Here is a 23,025-nt window from a genome sequence, read left to right as displayed (position 1 = left end):
TTTGTATTTAGAGACAGGAAACTTTTACTGGTGATTCTTTTTATTTACAACAAATTAGATATACATATGGCATCCAGATTCCTTCAGCATCAGGATCTTAAAAATCCCCAAACTTCTTAATACTTGTGCTGGTGGTTAGCAACTGTTAATTTAGTATCATTTTAATGTTGCTATTCACAGTGATTGTTAATCAAGGACATAAGATTTGCTTGTTGGTGGTGTGTGGAAATAAAACCCATGACCACTGCAATTTTGAGAATGATTAGCAAGGAGAAAAACTTTATTTACAGAAACTTTGTAGGTGAACAATTTAAATATTTAAGCACACATTGTACAAAATGAAAAATGTTTACATAATAAATCTTTTAGTATTAATTCCAGTTATCCTTGATGATTTGTATATAGCAAAATTATCAAATAAATCCTTCTGCAAATCAATACTTGACTGTCATAACAATACTTTTACACAATATGCCATGGACTAAGTTCAGATTACTTAGCTGAAATGTATTTTCACTTCCTTCCAGCCAAACTGTTTCAATCCATCCCTGAATTTTAATTTATTCAGTAAATTTTACGATACTGGGACTTGTAAAAAAACTAATAACCTTCAAGTGAAGTCCACTGTTCTACTCCTAAAGCATTACTGGTTTTGGGTTTTATTTTGGCAGAGTTTTGAGTACTACACTAATTCCTCTCAGTCTTTCCCTCTAGCTCCATAGGCCTGATCCCCTATAGGATCAACGTTTACAACTGTCACTGGAATTGTGTTTCCATCCGTTATAAAAAACAGGCTTATTTTATATGGTTTTGGTAATGTAGGGATGTATCTTTCTCTAGAAACAACCAAGAATTCCCTTACACCTGAGTTCAGTCTGGCCTGCAAGCACTCTTTATTCCAGTGATGGCAAGTCCCATCTCTGGATAAAATACTAGTGCACCTGCTCCCAGTTCAATGCTGCATTTTTACAAATGACATTTGTCTGTGTTTTAATATCTGTCTTGGGACTAACAATGTCCAAGTAGGCTTCATTATCTTACACAACACTTGAGTGGAAGAATTAGACCAGCTTTGAAAAAACTGTAGCTTAACACCCACTCTGACTTGCAATACTAACTTCTCTCTTTGCTATACTCTTGCTGCCTTTGTTTTGATTCTTTCTTTCAGTTCTAGATCCTCTTTTTCTGATGCAAGACAAGGTTAGTAAAGACTTTAGCAATATCAAGTTTTCTCTTGTAATTTTGTAGTTTTTGTAATTGTTCAAGTAGCTTGATAAACTGACTGCTGTGGGTTTGGCTATTTTTTTTCTTTTTGTCATGCCCCACCCCTGCCGAAGTTGTGAACTTCTGTCTGGAATAGAGAAAGGAATGGAGCAAGTAAATTTCTTGATGTTAGGAAGACAAAATCATAAAGATTAGGTGATCATCCTATGTCTGTACTGCTTCTGAGGATGCCCTAAAGCCTTCCTAAGGATGTTTCAGTATACGTGAGTGCATTGAAGGTCTCACTTCCAAACATTAGTAAAATCCAAATCCAGGTTTGGCATATAAAGGCACATGTCAAATATGCCTCTCTAGCCTGAGGAGATGTTAAGATAAATACATTTAAAAATTCAGGACCTGTAATCCTCTGTCTTCAGGCCTTCCCCATCAATTAACTAAAGCATCCTTTATCATATTCTGTGCCAAAAGAAACGTGAGCCCTCCCAGTAAAAACTAAAGTAAAAGGAATGATGCAATGGTTTCAGTATGTGATGGTCCCCTTTAAAAATCACCTAGTTCAACTCCCCTGCACGAAGCAGGGACACCTTCCACCAAATTAGATTGCTCAAAGCTTCATCCAATCTGGCCTTGAATACTTTCAGGCATCCAACAGCTTTGCTGGGCAACTTGTTCCCATGTCTCACCTCGTCAGTATAAAAAAAAATATATATATCTTTCCTTGTATCCAATTAAATCTATCCTCTTTCACTTTAAAACTGTTTCCCCTTGTCCTGTCACTACAGTCCCTGGTAAAAAGTGTGTTTCTTATAAGCCCCCTTTTAGAAGGTAAGATCTCACAGCCTCTTCTACAGGCTGAGCAACCCCGGCCCTCTCAGCCTTTTTTTCCCAGCACAGGTATTCTAACCTTCTGTTTTCATGGCCTTCCTCTGGACCTATTCTAACAGCTTCACGTTGTTCTTGTGCTGGGATGCAGTACCCTGAAAGGGGTTTCACTGCTCCAAAAGAGCAGAGTGGAGGGAGAGAATCACCTCCCCAGTAGAAGCCCAAGGCTTGGTCTAGCTCATTAATGCCCAAATTGAAAGCACTGCTCCAGCCTGCCTCCTGAAAAATCATTCCTCTGTCTGTGCCTTCAAGCAAGGAGGAAGCCAGTAAGAAGCAGATCTTTCGTGCTGGGATAATGCTTTTTATCATGCCAATATCCCCCCTTTACATAACTGGCTCAGGATGAAAACTCCCCTCTGGAAAAGTACTGCGACATGGAGACTTGAAGGTATCCATTCCTTCTGATGGGGCATAATGCACTCAACTAGGCTGACCTGAGAGGCAGCTGTCATGTCTTAGAAGATCCCTGAAGCCCCCCCAGACTAATTTCTGTGGCCTCTCACCACAGGACTGCAGAGTGGTACATCAGACTGTGTAAAACTTCCTCTCCTTCCACTTCCCCTAGGGCTGCTTCCCTGTATCCAGCAATCTTCGAGTTGCTGCAATCTTCAAGTTACACTGAAAATAACAAGCACAGAGGACTTGAATTCTGGGAGGATAATCAAGTTTAGAAGTTTTGCATTTATAAGAAGTATGTAGCTATGGTTGTGACTATTATTGCTACATTGATATCCAATGCAAATACTGAAAATGCAGAAAAGCCCCATATTAAAGTCAATTGGCAACCTCCAAAAAACCCTCTCAGGCTTTGCAAGCACAGATAAGAGCATGCAATTGACGCTGTTGAGGCAGGATGGGAATGAATAGACTTTGTTCAGAAGGCTGAGAGTGTAACACTGATTTATTTCAAAATACATCGCTCTTTTATGCAGAGCTTCATGCAGACCAACCCTACTAGTCCTGAAGTGAAGACAGCTCACACTATTGGTGTGCAGTGAATGACGTACACTAGCAAAACTTCACTATAAACAAGAGAGATAAAGAACTTACTTACATTCTTTCTCAGTACTTTCTCAGGCTTCTGCCTGGTTAGAAATTTTCTGGTTTGTCTTTGACTGAATCTGAGACCTATATGCAATGAAATCAAAACTTCTGCTCTAAAATTAGACATGCACCAAGTCATGGCAGCAAACAGTGTGAGAGGCTCCAAAACTATGGTGTGCATTGAACAAGTTATGCTTAGTTCAGTGAGGCAACAAAAAGGTGCTGCATGTAGATATACTATCTTAATGGGTTGATGGTATTCAAAGACAGTTAAGTACACTTTGTATCCCTAGCCTGGAATATGATATATAATCCCACAAAAAATACATATTCAAAAAAATTGCTGTGAGTTTCTTGTTACTTTGGGCCAAAATCCATGAGAAAGATGACTACTTCTGAATCATCTGCACCAAGTTTGCCCAAGTCTCACCACAGGCTTTAAATAATTCCTGTTAACAGAAGAACTTACTTTGCAAATCTAATCCCATACAAAGTTACACACTGTTATCAGATTATATGCACACAAAAGAAATAAGTCACCACAAAACAGGCTGTTTCAGATATCAGAATATTACTTAGATTTAATTAAAACAAGTTTTGATTGAAATACATTTGCAGTCAACTTTTAGTTCATGAAACTTTTAGTTCAACTGATTGGGTTTTTTTGGTTCATTAAGGGTAAAGGTACTTTCCTTCCAAAATAAGATAACTAGAGCCAAGAGTATCCAAAATAACTCTTAAAAGTAGAAGTCATTATAGTCAGATGTTTGGTCCTAAAAAACCTTAACTTCTTAAATAATGTACTTCTAATTCTGCAAAAGCCAATCAAGGTAGTAATTTTGCTATTTTACTCAGTCTGTCGTTGAAGTTTGTTTTTTTCTGGTTGAAAGAAGTGTTTTTCAAGAGCATTGACCAATTCATCCAGCTCCTTCTTCAGCTGTTCAACATCACTGGAAAACAAAAATCACACGAACACAGAAAACAGTGAAACAATGGAAAAGCTAAAATGTATAGTTGTAGTATGAGGAATTTTTAAATCTGTTGCGTTGCTTTAGACGAACATTTACTATTAATGCTAAAAGTCTATACATTTGATTTCTTACGGCAATGCACTGATGTTCACTTTCAACTGATCTGCATGAAGACTATGAAGAAACATGACTCCACAATATAATCTAAAGTTGTATGGCCAATTTGAATTCAGAAGATCTTCTCTTACTAAAGGTAAGTGACTACTGCTACAAGTATAAAAATCACAGTTCTATTCTTAGATGACTTTTCATCTGTGAAAAGGTATTACTTTCATTATATAAATTAATAATTATCTTTAAGATTGTATGATTTCCAAGGCCACTGGTTAAAGATATAATTACTAAACATAAAAGGGCCTGAAATATATTAGAACATTTTATATTTGATTGAATAATTTTAAAGCAACTATGCATATAAAAAAGGGGTGAAAATACTTGTATTTATTTAAGGCAGAATGTTTTTCCTGATACTGTTTTCTCTGAATGTAAAAACCAAGTTCAAAGAAATTTCAGTGACAAGAATGTGTCAACAAATTTTGCAGATTTGAAGCTTTATACAAATACATTCACTAAAATGACTTTAGTAATATTATTTGACCGTGGAGAGCTCTTATTTCTCTAAAACAATGCCAAAAAGCCACACAGATTCTGTTACAGAAAATGTACTGCTGTATGTGACAATACCTGTTTCCAGGAGGTGCACAAAGTTCAGAATAGTATTTGATCTTTGGTTCTGTCCCACTGGTTCTCATTGTGGCCACTCCTCCGTTAGCAAAAGTGAATGTTATCATTTGACTGCTTTTACTAGTAGGAAGTATCTAGAAATATTAAGAATATATTTTTTTAAAAACTTGGAAGAGACGATATATAAACCCATGACTTGATGTTGGATAGTATGACAAAAGCATCAGCTACAATTATAGTTTAGTTATTTTCTTCAACATTGTGGTCTTGAGACTACAAGGACAGCCTTGCCCCCTCAGCCTGGAATCTGGTAGAACTGCATCACTGCTAGGTAGCTCATTTCAAATCTAGGCAATTTTTTACTGCTAATGAAGTTGAGCTGTCATGGCATCTCCCAGGGGAAAAGGAATGGAGAATGTGGAAAAACAGAATCCAAAGCCACATCTTAATAGACAGTTTAATTTGCACTCACAAGAAAACAATGCAGATTGCTGTAGCAAGGCAGCAAGATCCTCCTACTGCTCTTCACAAAACACACAGAGAAAAACACACCACAAAACCTAACAAAAAACCCACACCCTCTTGGCTTCACTTCCTTTCACCAAGGCAAAATAATCATCACCAATCTAACTTATTTTATGACTCACTATGTAAATATGTTTTGTGTTTCTCCACAGAATGTTTTATTTATGTGCATATACATCACATACGATTTACAAGTAATTTAGAAGGATACTTACAGCCTTTTGATCTGGCTGGCTGCTGTCATACCCAGTAGTTAGATCCCTTATTCCAGAAACTTTAAATCTACCACAAGATTTTGGGTATGTGTTTTTTCCATCAAAATTTCTAAGGTTGTCAAAAAGCTGTTGAATAACTTTAGGATCATGGCAGATGAAATACGAAGCTTTTGTAATATGGAAGCCGTATCTGTGGAGACGCAATATTCATGAATCCAGGAAGCAATGTTCTAAAAGTTGTACACCAGACACATTATATGACCTTCCAAAAAGCAACACTCTACTCATACTCACCCAACTGCAGCATCAGTTCTTGCCCCTACGATTTTAAAAGGGTCTATCAGCTTAATTATCCAATTTTACATACTTTAAATAAACTTCTGTGCAGATGCCTTTGATTTTTAATGATGAAAACTGAGAAAGTTTTCAGCAACACCAGAAAAAAAAAGATACCATTATTGCCTTGAAGTGCTCTAACCACCATAGGAAGGGAAGAGATAGCTTGTTTGAGTCGATTTCAGTAAGTAAAACAAATTCAAGATTGGTTTTTCCAATTACACTTCACTGAAGTGTTTCTACTCTCCCATTAAAGTGTTTTTACTAAACTAAACTGTTCTAAACATTGTCTCTCTACCTCACCTGTTTGCTGCCAGGTAACATGATGCAAAGACAAATGACCCAGTAACACTGACTTTTCAAAATAACATGTTGTTGAGAAACATACAAGCCTGGACTGGTTGTTCAAGTGAGCTCTTGCTACAGATCAAGACTTGATAAATATCTTTGATGGCAGTGAAAATCTGAGGGGCAGAATATTCATTAATACTAGGATGTTCACACTAGAAAACTGAATGCCTTCTTAAAATGGGTCATGTTTATACCTAAATGGCTATCTTGAAGGTTAATAGTAGTTGAATTAGCCTTAAGAATTCAGTAAGGGAATTAACAAAACCTATCCTGTATCTGAAAGAAGTGATAAGTCTACTAGCACCATGTCCTTTTCCTGATCTGCATTTATTTGGAGACAGATTCCCCTTCTACATTTTCAAAAACAAAACAGTTTCTTCTGCTTCAACTGTAACTCACAAGGCAAACCTGACAAAAAAGTAAAGTAGTAAGAAGTAGAAAACTGCAACTCTGTATTAGCCACAAACAAAAATCAAATACATACAAAACAATTCCCCAAAACAAAACAAGAACCTTCCAGCTCATTATCAAACTACAGTTTAATAGGGCAGATTTGTATCCTTCCCTCTATCTGTAGCCTTGCCACAAAGAGTGACTATGTGCAGAAACATCTTACAGACTGCTTTTATGCTAAAGCAGCTCTGAGTCCTCTTCAGTGGCCATGTATACAGCAGAACTGTGGCACAGCTCAATTTCACTCAGTCAAATATCCTGAGGTCAATCTGAAACAGGTGTTTACTGTATTAGTATTAAAAAAAACCCAAGAAAAAAACCGTCAAGCCAGTGGTTGAATATTCAATTCTTGAATATGCACTTCCAGCTAGAAGCATTTAAGGGAATTCTCACATCAGATGCTGTATTTGCTGCTCTAGGCGTGAATTTCTCTTTCATGCTTTTATATCACATAATTTATCCATGCAGTGTAAGCACTGTTTCCTTCCACTTGTTTCCTTCCAAAAGGGGCAACAAAACAAGCATGGCTTGTGCTGCACATAAATGAGAACTCAGGATGGGCAAAACAAGAAGCACAAAGGCTGGAGTTTTTCACAAGTCTCTTTACAGGTTCCACACTCCCTTGTTAGTGTCTATGAAACATGAAGAGCTGGAGAGTATCAAACAGCCTGTGCTGCTCCCTCCTTTAAAACAAACAACCAAAAACCTATACAAAAACCACTCCCTACCTCATGAAATCTAATATTCATCTTCATTCAGCTATTAATTTCTTTGAATCCATTAAAAAAGAACAAAAGAAAAAGTAGTGCCTCATATCAAAAGCTCTCAGAGGGATACCCGACTGTATACAGCCAAGAGTAATGGCCAGTCACAGCACTTCTGCATAATCAGCTCAAATCTCATTAATCAGGAGCAGAAAGAAAAAAGGACAACCAAAACTCAACAACAATCATCTATAAAAAAAAATACAGAATAATACAATAAAAAGCCTAACTTTAGAGCTAATTGTAAGTGGCCCTGCAAGGACAGGAGCAAGCTGGCTTCTATGTATAGCATAAATAACCCAGAGCTACTTAGACCCATTCTGCCATCAACATTTTTGACTATCTGGCTCATTTAAGCAGCAAGAAGCACCATAATCTCTACAGCTCAGCAATACAACTGGCCAAAAACCTGCCCAATCTTCTGTAAAAGGACACAAGTGCGAGACTTCCCAAAAGGAAAAACCCTTTCAGAAAAACAAAATAAAGATCTCATTACTAATAGAGAATAACTAAGGTAGTTACTATTATACTTAAAATACCTTAAAACAACACAAAGCAAAGTCATAAATATATTCTTGTTCACAAGACAGGAACACTTTCTGAATATTACTATTAGCACAGCATTGTCTTAATAGTACAATAATCTACATTTTATTTCTTTATAAACTATAGACTGCTATTGAGTCCCTATTAACCCCACTATGTGAAATTGAGAAAGTCTGAAAAATAAAAAATTAAAATTGAACTCACTCATCATAGACAGCTTTCAGCTGCTGAGACAAAGACAAATTCCTGGTTGCCAAAAAGCTGGCCATCTCTGCAGTTATAACAGCAGCACTGACACCATCTTTATCCAGAACAGCAGGACAGCACATATAACCTAAACAACGAACATTAGATATAATTAGACACACTTGTAACAGGAAATAGGAAGGGAAGGTTAGCCAAACAAGCTAACCTGTTGAAAGGAGAAATGCACATTACCATAGTACAGATATTTTAGAGTCAAACAAAAAGTAGAAAAAAAATATCTTCTAATCAGTGTTAATTTTAATAAGTAAGATATTTAATAGAATTTCAAGACAGATTTGCATCATATCAGTGCCACATTCTCCCAGGTCCTTATGGAGCTTTCTAGATAGAGAAATGCTCCACTGCAGGAACAATGCAAGTATAGCATTGTCTCAAATGTGATTATGTTATACAGTAGTGTAATTATGTGTGAAATTAGCCACATTTTCTCTGGTTTTCAGGTATTGAGATACTTAAATAGCATTACAGCTTTACAATTTCCTCCTCATGAATTCATAACTTTCATTTGTGGCTTTCAATCATGTTCACAAACATAATTTGGGGTAGTTTTTACTTTATTTTAATCTCATTTACACTGGGCTTAAATCTGTCAGGTAAAAAAGCTCAAGTTCATGTCTGAAAAAATGTATTTGTTTCTCTTTTTTTAGAAAAGTTTATGCAGAATTTGCAGTCCAAATCTGCAGAGCCACGCTACTGTACATATATACTCCTAGCACAAACTTTGTGCTAAGCAGAGATAGAAAGGTTTTAAAAACTAGTATCAATTAGCAAAATTGATAAGTTATGTTACTCATTGGAAATACACCCATTGTATTGAAGACACCCTTACTTGTCATTTTTACTTTTTGTTTTTTACATTTTACTTCATTACACTAACAGAGTACTGGCAAAGGTTGCCCACAGAAATTGTAGAATATCCTTCCCTGGAGATATTGAAGAACCATGTGGGCCCAATCCTGTGTAATATGCACTAGGACACCCTGCTTGAGGAGGAAGATTGGACCAAATGACCTCCAACAGTCCCTTCCAACCTCACCCATTCTATGACTCTGCAATTCTGTCACTTTTTGCAGTAGTTCTATTTTCACTATTTTGCAAGATATGAAAACACAACATTCTCTTACCTATAGCCTCCTCAAATGCAAAAAGAACAGCTTTTCCCTGGTCCATGAGCTGTTTGGCACGGTTGCCCATCCATTTGAAACCTGTCAGTGTTTCCTACAGCAGTGAGGAGAAATCAAAGGCATTAAAAGGAAAAGCAATGTTTTACAAAGACATGACACTGTAGGAAAAATGCTAAAAGTACATTAAATAATGTGTAACATGTTGCTTACCTCAAAGTGAAAACCTTCCTTTAGTGCAATTGCTCTCAGGATTTTGGAAGAAACAGTACTGGATAACATGTAGACATCCTTAATGGCATGAGTATCCCTACTGTTATTCTTCCAGCAAGTGAAGATCCACCAGCCTAAAAGAGCTCCTAGTTCATTTCCAGAAAACACTTTCCATTCACCACTAGAGGCAAAAGAATATTACAAAAAATCAAAGGATAATACCGGGGGTAAAAAAGAACCTATTAGTTCTTCTATAAATTAATATAAATTCTATAAATGAATATTAACAAATAAATCACTGCCTTCAAATTCCACGTAGCAGTAACAAGGTATCATGTGTTCATAATGAACAAACAAAAAAATTCCTCCCCCAAAGTATTCTGAAATGGTTACCTTTCTTTTCTATCATACACATAAGCTTTTGCAGTTATCCAAAGATGAAACAGTGGTATTTCCACCATATTTTAAGTAAAACAAAAATGTTCAGCATACAAATTATAAATTCAGTGATTAAGACAAGCACATAGACACAAAAATACAGTTTTCAAGTGATCAGTATTTTTAGTTGACCTAGTGACAAATACTTTTAATTTAATCACAAATACATCAATTAGTCATTAGGAAGACTGGGGAAAAAAATCTTAAATGTGTATAAAATATTAATATGGATATGTTGCTAGAACAGGAAATAAAAAGAAAAAAAGACAAATGTCAAAATTGCCAAAAAAGGGGACAGAGACACCTCCAGACTGCCAAAACCAAGACCTACAGAAACAGTACCTGTTGTGAAAGAGAAGCAGACTCAGTCTCCTGCATTTATTGATGCCAACAGGCACAAAGTAATGCACAGCAGCAACTTAGTGTAAGAGTGCTGAGAGAGTGTACTCTACAGGAGGTTCTGTCAAAGAAGAAGTACAGATACTGTAGAAGCCTATATTAATATTTGATTAGTGTATGAAAAGCTACAGAAGTCTGAGAAGACGCAGGACTGGAAGTTAGGATACAACTAAGACTGGCTAAACAATGAGTGTAGAGGTAGCAGAATGAGAGCACCACTGGTGATGGATGCAATAAACTAACACCCCTCTTCATGTTTCTGGTAGCTCAAAGTTTTCAGACAAAAAGCATGAGTGATTTTGCATTCTTGTTTTAACCCATCGTAACTAGCATATGTTACACATTTTCCTCAATGCTGCATTACCAATTGATGCTGGCAGAGACCAAAACCATTGAAATACAAACCCTCCAACTAACACTGTCCAAGACACAGCAGAGTGTCCACAAAAGACCATTCTTTTTCTAAAGGCAGAGAAGCCTCCTTAGTTCATGCTGTGAGGCAAATGAATTTAAAAGCACCCCAAAATCCCAAAGAAAATACTGCTACTTTTAAAGCTACTACTTTAGCTTTTTGATTACCTGTTGAGTAAAATGGGTATTTGCACTGTTTCCTTTAACTGGACTTTTGAAATTTGTCTAACTGATACGAATTCAACTATTTAATTCACCCACAACCACTGAGGACACCTAGATGCCCATATCATCCCTTGGGTACGAAAGACTGTTGCCATAATTTTACATCCCTCTTCTGGCTCTCATACACAGGGAATTAATATATGCTGGCCCAGCAGCAGATTTTTTTTCTGCTCCTCTCTAAGCTGAAAACCTTGCAGCTTATTTTTACTGAGGATCTGTAGTTTATAACTGCTCAGATTAGTTTCTGCTTTATCAAGGTAAATAAAAGAGGAACGCCACTATTTGTAGATATGATACCAAGTGCTTGAACTTCAGCTTTCTTTTATTAATCAGAAAAAAACACAATACAGAAATGCAAACAAGTGTAGATGTATAAGATATCAGAGGGCATGAAATAAGGGGACAGCCATATTGAATGAAAACTATAGGTTGCATTTTCACAAATATGAACAATTTATGGTAACCCCTGACTGAGCAAGTTTACCTTTTGTGATCCCCCTCTTTGACTGGGTATGTGAAGATAAATAATGCTCATACAGGTGGTTCTTGAAGGGGAGAGTACAAATAACTACACTGAGAAGTACCAAACTCTGAAAAATTTCCAGGTGAAATGCAAATACGTAATGTTATGTAAAGAAGTGGAAAACTTAGCAAGAGTTGCACAAATCATATAATGATTAGTAAAATATTTGGTTTAACAGGATTTGAGAAAGAAGATACTCATACTAAAGAAAAAGAGATTATCAGGGAACTATACAGATTCTCCTGAATCCAAGTAATTGCTTAATAAATCTAGAATGAAATAATGTTTATCAGTCTTATGCAAAAAAAATCTAACTGAAAACCTACCTTTGAAATGGTATAGCACAATAATAACAATTCACATGCTTCTGTGCCTAAATTAAAGCAAGTGTCAACTATTTATGCAGGCTTCTGTACACTGTTTAATATTGATCATTATTTCATATCCTGCCTCTACTGTGGTCTGCTTCATAGTCTTCCCACATTTTGTTGTGTTTTCAATCCAAATAATTATTACCTTGACTATTCTTCCTCTGCAACACAAGTAGCAAGAATTCTCCAAATGAGCCTACCCTTGGGAGTAAAAAATGTCAGTGGTTTGCATTACTTTATTACCATACCTCTCTTGTTTCTCTGCCACTGCCAGTCGATCAGCATCAGGATCATTTGCTAAAATGATTCTTGCCCCATCTTTTTCAGCCAAAGCAAAAGACAATGTCTGGAAATGTGGCAAGCAGGACCAGATGAGTGTTAATATCCCCAAATAATATTTTCACTTTCTTTATAGGTTTTAAGTAATTTTCCCAATTTATTGAATCTCAAACACCCAAAATCATTGTCTCTCTCAAAAACTCCAAAAACTTCTATCCTGGCAGCAGAAGAACATAGTCAGAACATTTAACTTTACCTACATCATTCCACTTCTGCAGCCCAAATTAAAAGCTACTTAGATTTAATGGGATCCTTCAATAATAAAGTGTAACAAAAATAGTAGCAGAAACTCTAACCACCTGTCAGGACTCTCCTGCTCCCTCCTGGTGTTGTGTCAGAACAAAAGAGTAGAAGCCTTCCAAAAACAAATAAGAGTTTTATTATTATTTTATTTTTTTTAAATAACTATCACTTTGTCCCATGTGCAGATCCTGCCCATTCTGTTAGAGCACAGAACAAAGTAGTTGAAAGTTATAGCTAATTACTACCTGACTGGTTCAAAGAGGGTTATGTCAATGAAAGCTAACTCTTCACTAAATGTAAGGCTATGAAACAGATTAAAAGTTGACCTTCCACCAATATGTAGCTGTGACTTCTGGCAAAAAGGAAAACACTGAAAGACATCACAATTATTAAGAAAAAATGAAATATATTTACCAAAACACCTTTGCCTTCTTCAGGATTTGGATACTTCACTGTGGGGAAGTCTGGATCAGGATCTTTCTGCTCCGGAACAGCAAAAGGAGGGCTAAGGTCAAATGCCTTGAACGCCAACTGCACAAATTTATGTCCTACGCCATGCACAGAAGTATGAACAAATTTCAGGTTTGTTTCCTTGTTTATATTCCTGAAATAAAGCATGTTAACAGTAAACTTGGACATGAAAGACTGTACTGCACAAAACTGACTATGTTTGGAAACACATACAACTCAGTATTCTATATTACTGTTAAAAAAATGAATTAAAGGAGGTCAGACTTTAAAAGCAATGGCTTGAAAATTGGCTTAGCCTAATTTTTCAACAATAAGAATCACTCTTGGCATCCAGTGTCCTAGTATGTGCAAACCACTGGAGTAAGAAAGACAGTACAGTCTACACATCCCAAAGAAGTCAAGTGAAAAACAAATACAACTGACTAAAGAGACTCTTCATCCCCAACTCTAGCATTTAAACCACCCCTAAAAACTGTGAACACAGTGAGTCAATAGCAGCGTGCCCAATTTGAGCACACTCATTTTTAGGAAGTAAGAAGTGTTGGGCATACGTAAAATCATGCAAACTCCTAAGGAGACATTTAATTCCAATTCTGAAAAACCAGCGCATTAGCCCCAGTTTTTTAGTAACTCCTGACCGTTTTTAGCAAGAGTAAGAACATGGTTCCTGCTGCTTAAAATTTCTACATAAAATAAGCAGATCTAAAAGGTTGATACTCATCTACTACATAAATCAATTTTAACTGTTCACCAGGAGAAACATACACTTCATTTTGCTGAGTAAAGATTTTACTGAGCAAGTGATAGGAGTAGGCTGTCATAAGGCACCCAAGGCTATCAGGAGTACAAGCAAGACTGGAATGACAGAGCAAGAACTTCTTCATCCCCAAGTGGCTTAACAACCTGGTTCACTGTCTCCCTGAGAATTTTGTTTTAAGACTGGTGGGCTGTCCATGCCAGCTCACCTCCAGCAGCCCCAGTCTTGCTGTGACACTTGGCTGATGCATGACCATGAAAATACATGGAGATATCATCAGCAATTTGCTCACTTTGCTGGGTTAGACTTCTGCTAGGAGAGCTTTATGAACTGGCTTACAACAACACCACACAGCTACCAGTGCAACTCCAAAAGATGACAAAAAGGTACAGACAGAACTGGGTCATGGCAGGATTGTAGTCACCTTCAGTTCCATCATTTTAAACTTCCCTGCTAACACACTAGATGGAATATCCTGTATTCTTAAAGGAATTAACACCAGTCACCTGTAAAAGCACTGCTTCTGTATGTCTTTGAAATACTCCTTATTGACCAGGGCATATGGATCATGAAGTAGTGGGCTGCTGTCAATCAGTTTGTCATCCCAAGCCTGAGGCCACGGTTCTTGGTTCTGCTCAATAGCCTGAGAAATTCCTTTGTCATGAGGGGAAATTATCTGAGCACCGTTTTCCCAGTAAACCTAAATAAAAAATAGGTAAGTGAGTATTTGATTAATCTTGTAAGATAGTTTTGTTATGTTTTTTTTTGTTGGTTAAGGTGGAGTAAATTCACTTGAGTATTACAGTTAATTAGGCTTAGGTTTACCCAAAGTATTCTGTTCATATTCTCAGCGTTTTTCTTACATCCCATTTTTATTTTATTTAAAAAAAAAGCAGTTTAATTCTATCAAAATATATCAAAATCTATAATGAAACACAAAACAAGGCCAAATCATTTACTGAATTTACTGGAAACTTCCATTTTTGTATTTTGGAAGCAGTCTGTATATGACTGCCCAGCTACTAAATGACAGGCAATTCAGCTGTGTTTCTTTCAGTGGATAGCAGATTACAATGGCATCCTGTTTTCTAGAGTGAAGATTTTAATTGCGTTATTAGTTTAACATAATACTAGCTTTAAATACATAGAAAAGATAGACTAGTAATTAATTTAGTCTATACCATGATATGAACTATATACAATTGTATTTGTTTCTCTACATGGAAAAAAAAAAAAGACAACAGAAAATAGAATACCTTATAGCCATTGTCTTGTTTTGGATTATGGGAAGCAGTAACCATAATTCCAGCACAAAGCTTCAGATGAGTTACTGTGTATGGCTGTAACAAGAGAAAGTTACTTGAAGTAGAACATGCAACATATTGTATATTATTTCTTCTCATGCATATATAATACTTCATAGTATGAAAAGAAAGTCAGTATGAAATACACAATGACTCCCTAAAGCAGAAACTAGATAGTACTTGTTCCACCAGACTCCATGTGACTCAACTTCAGCCCTTTTTTTGTCTTATGCATTTTTCTATTTACACGTTATTAATGTTGTTCCAGATGCTTTGTCAATGTCTATTGTATTTCTAGAGGGAAGACAGATGCACATGTTGCCTACTGTGGAATGACTTGAGGTACCAAAGGCCTTAGAGGGTGTCGAGTTTGTTGGGGTAATGACCCAAGTCAGCAGCAGAGAGCTGCAGCTCAAGCAGTCTCATCCACACTGCCTTTTGGGAGCAGCCTGGGGAGCAGCTACTCCATCAGGGTTCAGAAGAGAATTGTTTTGGAGAGAGCTCTTATAAATTAGCTCAAAACAGATGGAGTGAATTAAAAATGAAGCATTATTCATTAACACAGGTCAAATTTGTGTTTACCCCTGGCTCTTTAATTAATAGTGAAATGCAATCAACTGCAGTTCTTGTTACACCACTTTAAACTGCACTATGAAGAATTTGACCCTAAATTTATAAAAAATTTTATCAGTATAAGAATGCTATGTAGAAAGTCTTTATACCACTGTGTTCTGTTTGCAATCCTCACTGGAGCAACTGGTATAGGGAGAAATTACTGCTTTTAGGACAAGGGCCTAAAGGCTAAAGGACAAGAAGGGCTGTTCTGTGTTGCTCTGGAGACACCTGGTGTTCTGATGGGGGCATCGTGGACACTATCCAACAACCCTTCTGGCAAAACATCACTGCACTCCAACAACTTGCTATTTTGGATCCAATACCTCCCCTTGCCCCTCCTCCCTCAAAAAAGAAATAAACAAACAAACAAAAACAAAAAAAAAGGTATAAAAAAAAGGTAAAAATCCAGACAAATATGAGTGCATGTTTCAGACTTCAGACTCCACAGCTATCTGCTGACATTCCATATTCTTCCTTCCCTATGGATGTTGTAAACAACACATAGCTAAATAAGACCAAGACTCTCTAGAGGAAGAGCTTAAAAAGTAAGAACTGGTTTGTGTAGTCATCCTTAATTTAAGTAATCCAAGGTATCTGACAGAATTTGTGTACATTTAAAGCAGATAAAGTAATAAAAAGATATAATGAAAAACCTACCACAAAGGGAGTTGGTATTATATCAGAAAATAGATAAACTGGAACTCCCTGACTGATGAAGGTATTGGCAGCAAGTCTTGCAAACCTAAACAGGAAGAAAAGACACCATGAGAATATATTCATTTTCTTGCCTATTAGTTTCCTGGAATTCACAGCTTTTCCTCCTACCCTAATGCAATTACAAAATCCCAACAAAATCAATTATCAATATATCTCAATTATTGTACAGACCCAATTTAAACGTGTTCCCTCACTATTCCCAATAGACAAAGCACAACTCTAAGAACTGCTTTGGCATTACCAGTATATAAGAATACTGTAAATCCCACACATTAATTAACTTTACAGAAAGAAAATACAACTGAAGTAGATTCATCATGGATCACACAAGGTAGCTACAAAATCCTGAACACAAAACCTAAGAAGTACCTTTTGCTACTACCTCCACTGGAAAGATGAGCACGAGCATCAAACCCAATCACAACTCCTCTCTTTTTCAGGTCACTGAAATTCTTCTCAAGGTATCTGCAAAATCCCTTAAGACAACAACAAATCCACATCATTAACCCAATCTTGATGTTTAATTTATCATCACATTAAGATAATAGCTAAGATGCTGATATCTTAGGAAGCTGAGCACACATAGCATCTCACTGAACTGCTCTGGGATTCTGCTTGCCCAGGACCAATAAACACCACCCAAATCAATAGTGCAAACCTATTAACAGCATTTAAATACTTTTCAAAATATCACAATCAATTCTGAAAAGGAACTGGTAACACAATTAGTCTGAATTGCAGGTTTTGAGAAATGATTCAGCTGTCATAGGTCTCACATGAGGAAGAGAACAGCTGGCCAGTGTTTCAGCTTTTTAACCAAATTTCACCCTTAATAATGACATCTTTTTAGCACATGATGCATCACCACTCCAGGCTGCAGTTATTTAAGGCTGTGGGCTTTTTCCCCAAGTAGATCTACTTCAGGATTCATTTATGTATACATACCTTCACTGCCTTTATGTAAAACCATGTCTAGCATACACAAAGCTTAACCAAATGTTGGCAACCTTTGGGGTTTTTTTGTAGTTGTTACAACAGCACTGTTACACTTGAGCTTAACTGCAGCTGTGTATAAATTAAATTGCAAATCAAATACGGAAAGTAACTTCTTCTAATGGTTTAATAGCTTCTCTCTGCTTGATCAGCACTCAGCTATTAATTATAATTTAAATTACTTCTGAACACTGGAAGAATAGGAGAGAACTTGTACTTCCATAGAATACTCATTTGCTTGCCATAAATCAGGCTCTTCCATTCATATACACAACCAGTTAAGTGAGATGAAGTGCTGAACACAATACCTGGGTTGTCTGGATAATAGTCAAGTCATTCATGTGGGAAATCCCTGCTCCCATGGCAGCTCTGAGCCCTGCTGTGCCAAACTCCATCCGTGAGCCAAAGTATTTCTGCAGTTCTCCAGCATTTCCTTCCGCAAGCAATTGTTTCACGATTGCGTAAGTTTTTGGATTCTGTTGATACAAAATTCAGACATTTTAAATGAGGATTTGTCTTAACAGAGTTCTGACTTTCTGTCCCAGTCCCTGGGTTTGAGTATCACAACATGGCACACAACTTCCAGAACACCAGAACTCATGCCGTCTTCTTAATTTTAAATCAGTACAACCTCAAGTATTACTTATTTTAGATTTCCTTAAATGAACATGATACCTGGACAGCAACATGTGTGTTTGTATATATATATATATATATATATATGTATATATATATATATATGTATATATATATATTTGGGATGTTAAAAGATTTCCAAGATGTCACTTTTAATGTTTTCTATTTTTAAAAACAAAACAAACAAAAAGCAGCACTTCCACAGTTCAGAGAATTTTTCCACATCACAAGAACTATACAAAACATTTAAGAAACTAAGTTACGTTAATTATTAAAAAATATTTGTTATTTCTATAGCACTGTTTAAAACAAATTAAATCATAACCTTGTCCCAGGACTGGCTAACAGCAGAAGTAGCAGAAAAACTAAGCAGACTGGGCAGAAGATAATTTCCAACATATTTGCAGGAAACACTTGTAAAAATAAGCATAACCCTCGGATGAAAGCCTAGAAACTACAGCCAAATTCTTAAATAAAATTGCTAAAGAGTGGCAACAAAAATGCCATGTCAGACCACTGTTCTCTGTGGAGCTTCTAACTTTCACTGCTTTTCTTGGGATATTACTTGCACAGATTCTCTATTGCTAATTACTCTTTCCGTTTCCAGACACAGGGAATTAGCAAAGTCCTGTATGCCTCAACTTTTCAACGTTATGAGACTTGTGAAGTTCAGTATTTGATTTCTGGAGAACTTATGAGCCAAGAGGACAGATGGCAGACTCCTGACAACAGGATTATCTGGAGAGGCAGCAGGTTGCTCACTGCATGAGTACACACACTTTACTCACGTGTACAGATTCTTATTTCCAAAGGGACACAAACTTGGATTTCTAGGGAATTAAATGAACTCATAAAAGCATTGGACTTTACTATTTCCTGGATGACCTAGGTATCCTTACAGCAAAGAAAAGTGTATCATTCCAGGCAAAAAAAGGAAAAAAAATTAAATGTAAAACCATGTATCTTCTGCAGCTTCAGAAAACGCTGCAAACACATAAGTAGTAGGCATGTGAGTAAGTTTGCATACAAAGGTATAAACATTCTGCACATCAAATGAAGACCAGAGTCGGGATGTCCTAAGCACTGACCTGTGCACCCACTGCCACAGGACAAACATAGTTTAAATATATACTGGAAAAGCTAAAGAGCCTTTAGTGCTAATGAACAAGCTGCATAATGGAGAATAAACTGAAGAATAAAAAATAAAATCCAGCTTCTTGAATGCAATAAACAATTAGGTACCCCAGAATCACTGATTTCCAGTGCAAAAATTACCAATTTACCAGTTCAAGAATGTTGTAACAGACACTTCCTTGTAGACAGCTTGACACAATTGTCTATTACTATTGGGTAATTACATTCCGCAAGAATAAATATAATTCTATGCTGTTATAGAATATATAGGGCAGCGTAACTGAGTTTAGGCTGTTTACAAGTTGACATCAAGTTTTTGCCGTATTATCAGGCCTATGACTCAAAAGTAAAACCTGAATGACACCATTTGCATCTAGTTTTGTACACTGCCTAGTCACCTTTTAATTTCTCTGTGTGAGCTCTGTGCACATGAGTCATCTCTTAATACTGAAATGAGCATGTTTTTAGGCAGATACCACACACATTTCTACAGATGTTTAACAGACTAGAAGCTGTAATGCCAATGCAGAAGGACATCAGGAGCATCCTGCAGCCCTCACAGCCAAGGAGTATTTTGTTTGTTTTTGTTAGAGCAATTTCCCAGGTTTGGTATCTAATGTGAAACTAGAGGGATCCTCCAGTTTTTTAAGTCTGGTTAAATGTACATGTCCAGGGGGCTGCTCAAATCTTAGGGGTTTCATTCCATATGATTTTCTACAGAAAACTTGGTTGCATTAATTTAGTTATTCCCCACTGCCTGCCTTCACCCAACACCAAATAATGGTGAAAGCCAGGCCAAGTCTGTTCAATATGGCAGAAGGATTTTTCCAGAACTATAGTTATAATTGTTTATAGCTATTTTCTCCTAAGAATGTACCTATTTTTTCTTCTGTGGAGAACGTTATGATGCCATTGTACACAGCTAAGTAAAAAACTAATCTTGGTTTTGGCTTTTTCTTCTGCCTAAACAAACTCTTCACAGCATTTCTACCAAAGAAGGACCAAATTGTATCAGAAGGATGAAGTGCTGGCTTTTCACTTTCTAATTGATTCTCCCAGGTTACACTTTTTCTGCTCTCAAATTAAACCAGATGTGAGTACGGGAGTGCCATTTTCTGTTAATACAGGCAGATGATTTAATACCAAGATAATATCACTAGTGCAATTAGCCTGAACATCACCTGGTAACACTCAAGTTATTTACTTTAATCTACACTACAGGAAGGCCCAAAGAGTTATCATCAGTAGAGTAGTCCCCACAAGGTTTTGCAGGAGAGGAAAAACTTCTGACTAAACAGATTTTATTTTTACTAAAACCAGAAGCTACCTTCCATTCATAATTCTGTGACTGACAATAGAAAGAATGAAAAATATGTTATTACTGTAATGAGCAGAGTGATGAAAACAGCCTGGTAACAAGCAGAGTAATTGTCATGTAGGTAGGAACTTCCAGTTAGGTCAGCAGGACTGCCATCAGCCATAAGGGCTTGCTCTTGCAGATGATTATTTTGTAAGAAACATGGGGCTTATCATCATTAAATATTAACCTAGCTCTGCATATCAAAAAGGAACTTTTTTTTTATATCAGAGTAAATGAACAAGGGTTACATCTGATTCTTCTGTTGCTCAATAGAAACATGCAACAGTTCCCTGAGAAATTAAAATACCTCATCATATTTGAGCAATCAGGAATGGGTATTGCACACTAGTCAATTATTACTGAATCAAAAACGCAAGTGCTAACAGAGGGTTAAACTTTCAAAAGTAAAGATGCTATAAGGGATATTGCATTAGATTTCCATAGAGTTTAATAAAAGAATCAGAATAACCAGTTGAAAAGCAAATTATTACACAGAGGACAGGAATATAACTAATGCTGGTGAGGGAAGCTATGTAAATAAGAGGCTCTAAAACCAAACTATTTTCTCAAATTCAATTAAACTGAGGGAAAAAAGGCATAAAAGCATATTGTCATTTGATGTGAGGCATTAGCATTTCTGAAAAGAGGACTAGTTTGGCACTGCTCTATCACTAATAAAACCAGAACTTGGTAACTGGTCAGTTAAACAGTTTACTGATTTGAATGAAGAATCACAAAAACCTCAAGGTACTTCTAATGACATCCTTTAGAACCTGGAAAGAATACTGAAAAGGATAAATATTGTATGTTTCCACTGATACCTTTGAAATAAGCAGAAGATGCCTTACCAAACAGGTATGTGTGCCACACAATACTCAGAAAGCATTGCTGAATGCTCAGCCCAGGGGAAGTCAATTTAGTGACTGAAGAGGGTCAATGGCTAGTGTGTTCCAATACAGTCAAATGAACAAATTATATGAAAAAGGACATAAAAAATGCAAGCCAAATGTGCCAATAGAGGCCTGCATCTCAGTGGGACTTGCAGCAGCAAGCAACTACATGACCATTTCCAGAACACCACTATGGCAAGATATTTCTTTAGGTATCTGGAAAACAGAAAGACACAGAAGATTTTACTTCTGCATATAGTGTTGTCAAAATCAAAGATAAATCTCAACAGGAAGGGAAGTTACACCTGAAAAAACCAGGACCGAGAGCTTGTGGATTTCCAAGTGTTTTTGAAGTGAGCACCCATGTCTTTTGGGATCAATATTTTAGTAAACAAGAATTTGAAGGTACCAGGAGGTTTTTAACACTGAGAGACAGATAACAAGGCAATGTATGCTGGCCTTTAATAATTCAAGTCTACCAGCTGCCCTGCGACTGAACAATACAGGTCCTTTTGGAAAAGACGTTCGGTAGAGCTAAAAGCCAGAAGGAGCGCCCAGCCGGGATGCTTCTAACCGAAAGCGGCGGCTGCTGCGGCAGGTGACCGAGCAGCGCCGTGCGGGGGGCGGCAGAGGCGCGGGGCGGCAGCCCCACCTGAGCCGGCCCCGGAGGGAGGGGATGGATGGAGGGGTGGGAGAGCACCCCTCTGTCAGAGAGCTCTGCAAGCAGAGCCAAAGGAGCTAACGGGTGCTTTTACCGCACCCGAAACCGGCACAACGCAACAGCCGGGCGTCACGCCGCGCCCCCGACCCTTCTCCAGCCCGCGCCCCCCGCCCAGCGCTGCCGGCCGGAGCCGCCGCCCCTCACCTTATCCCAGAGCAGCCACTGCTCGGCCGCGCGGCGCAGCGCGCCGTCCCCCGCGGAGCCCCGCGCTGCCATCCCGCTCGCCGAGCGCCGCTCCGCTCCTTCCCTCTTCCGGAGCGCGCCCGGGCGCTGCGCTCCGCCCCGGGCCGCACCGCCTCCGCCCCGCCCGCCGCCCGGGCCGGGGTCAGGGTCGGGGCCGGGGCCACGGCCGGACAGGGCGGCCCCGCCTCCCTCGGGCCCGGCGGGCGGGCTTGGGGCCCTTGCTTAGAGCGGGGATTTAATGGCTTTTTTCCCGAGGCGCTGAACGTTGTCAGGTGGGGCTGCGGCTGCCGGCCCGGGGAGCCCCGGGCAGCCCCTAGCCCCGGCCCCCGCACTGCGCCGAAGGAGGAGGAGCGTTCAAATAACAGCTGGAAAGCAGCGCTGGACACAGCCGCCGCCTCCGCAGCGTGGCTGACTGGAAAGTAGCGCTGTTGTTGGGAGTGTCACATTCCACAGGCATTGGACTAAGGCGACTGAGATTCCTTTTTTTATAGTCGAGATAAATGAGGGATGAGTTCGGGAGCACCTAATTTAGGATAAAGATTACGACTAGATGATCTTTAAAGTCCTTTCTGAAACGTGCTATGATTCTAAAATTTTCTTAGAAATAATTACTTGTACAGATACTTGAAAACCTTTCGA

At 37.9% G+C, this 23,025-nt stretch overlaps 1 protein-coding gene across 1 annotated transcript; it reads right to left on the bottom strand.

Moving 5' to 3' along the window:
* Positions 1-250: 250 nt before the first annotated feature.
* Positions 251-22,480, bottom strand: PGM2 (phosphoglucomutase 2). Its single transcript, XM_021533151.2, has 14 exons — positions 22,348-22,480; positions 17,771-17,938; positions 16,839-16,945; positions 16,410-16,494; positions 15,090-15,173; positions 14,340-14,533; positions 13,020-13,209; positions 12,272-12,369; positions 9,657-9,837; positions 9,447-9,540; positions 8,260-8,389; positions 5,606-5,795; positions 4,866-4,999; positions 251-4,100 (listed from the first exon to the last, which is right to left on the bottom strand). The coding sequence occupies exons 1-14, from the start codon at positions 22,417-22,419 to the stop codon at positions 3,998-4,000; spliced, it is 1,830 nt and encodes a 609-aa protein (XP_021388826.1). The 5' UTR covers positions 22,420-22,480; the 3' UTR covers positions 251-3,997.
* Positions 22,481-23,025: the final 545 nt, after the last annotated feature.

Source organism: Lonchura striata, chromosome 4, assembly GCF_046129695.1.
Source record: "Lonchura striata isolate bLonStr1 chromosome 4, bLonStr1.mat, whole genome shotgun sequence".
Lineage (NCBI taxonomy): Eukaryota > Metazoa > Chordata > Aves > Passeriformes > Estrildidae > Lonchura > Lonchura striata.
The sequence above is the reverse complement of the archived record's forward strand: the minus strand, read 5'-3'. Positions and strand labels throughout refer to the sequence as shown.

Bases quoted from the DNA above. Each gene is read 5' to 3' on its own strand.
- PGM2 (XM_021533151.2), bottom strand. From the start codon at position 22,419: ATGGCAGCGCGGGGCTCCGCGGGGGACGGCGCGCTGCGCCGCGCGGCC. The intron at 16,946-17,770 runs GTATTGTGTTCA...TGTTGTCTTAAG, and splicing joins CTATTATCCAGACAACCCAG to GGATTTTGCAGATACCTTGA. The intron at 8,390-9,446 runs GTAAGAGAATGT...TTCGTTGTTTAG, and splicing joins TGCATTTGAGGAGGCTATAG to GTTATATGTGCTGTCCTGCT.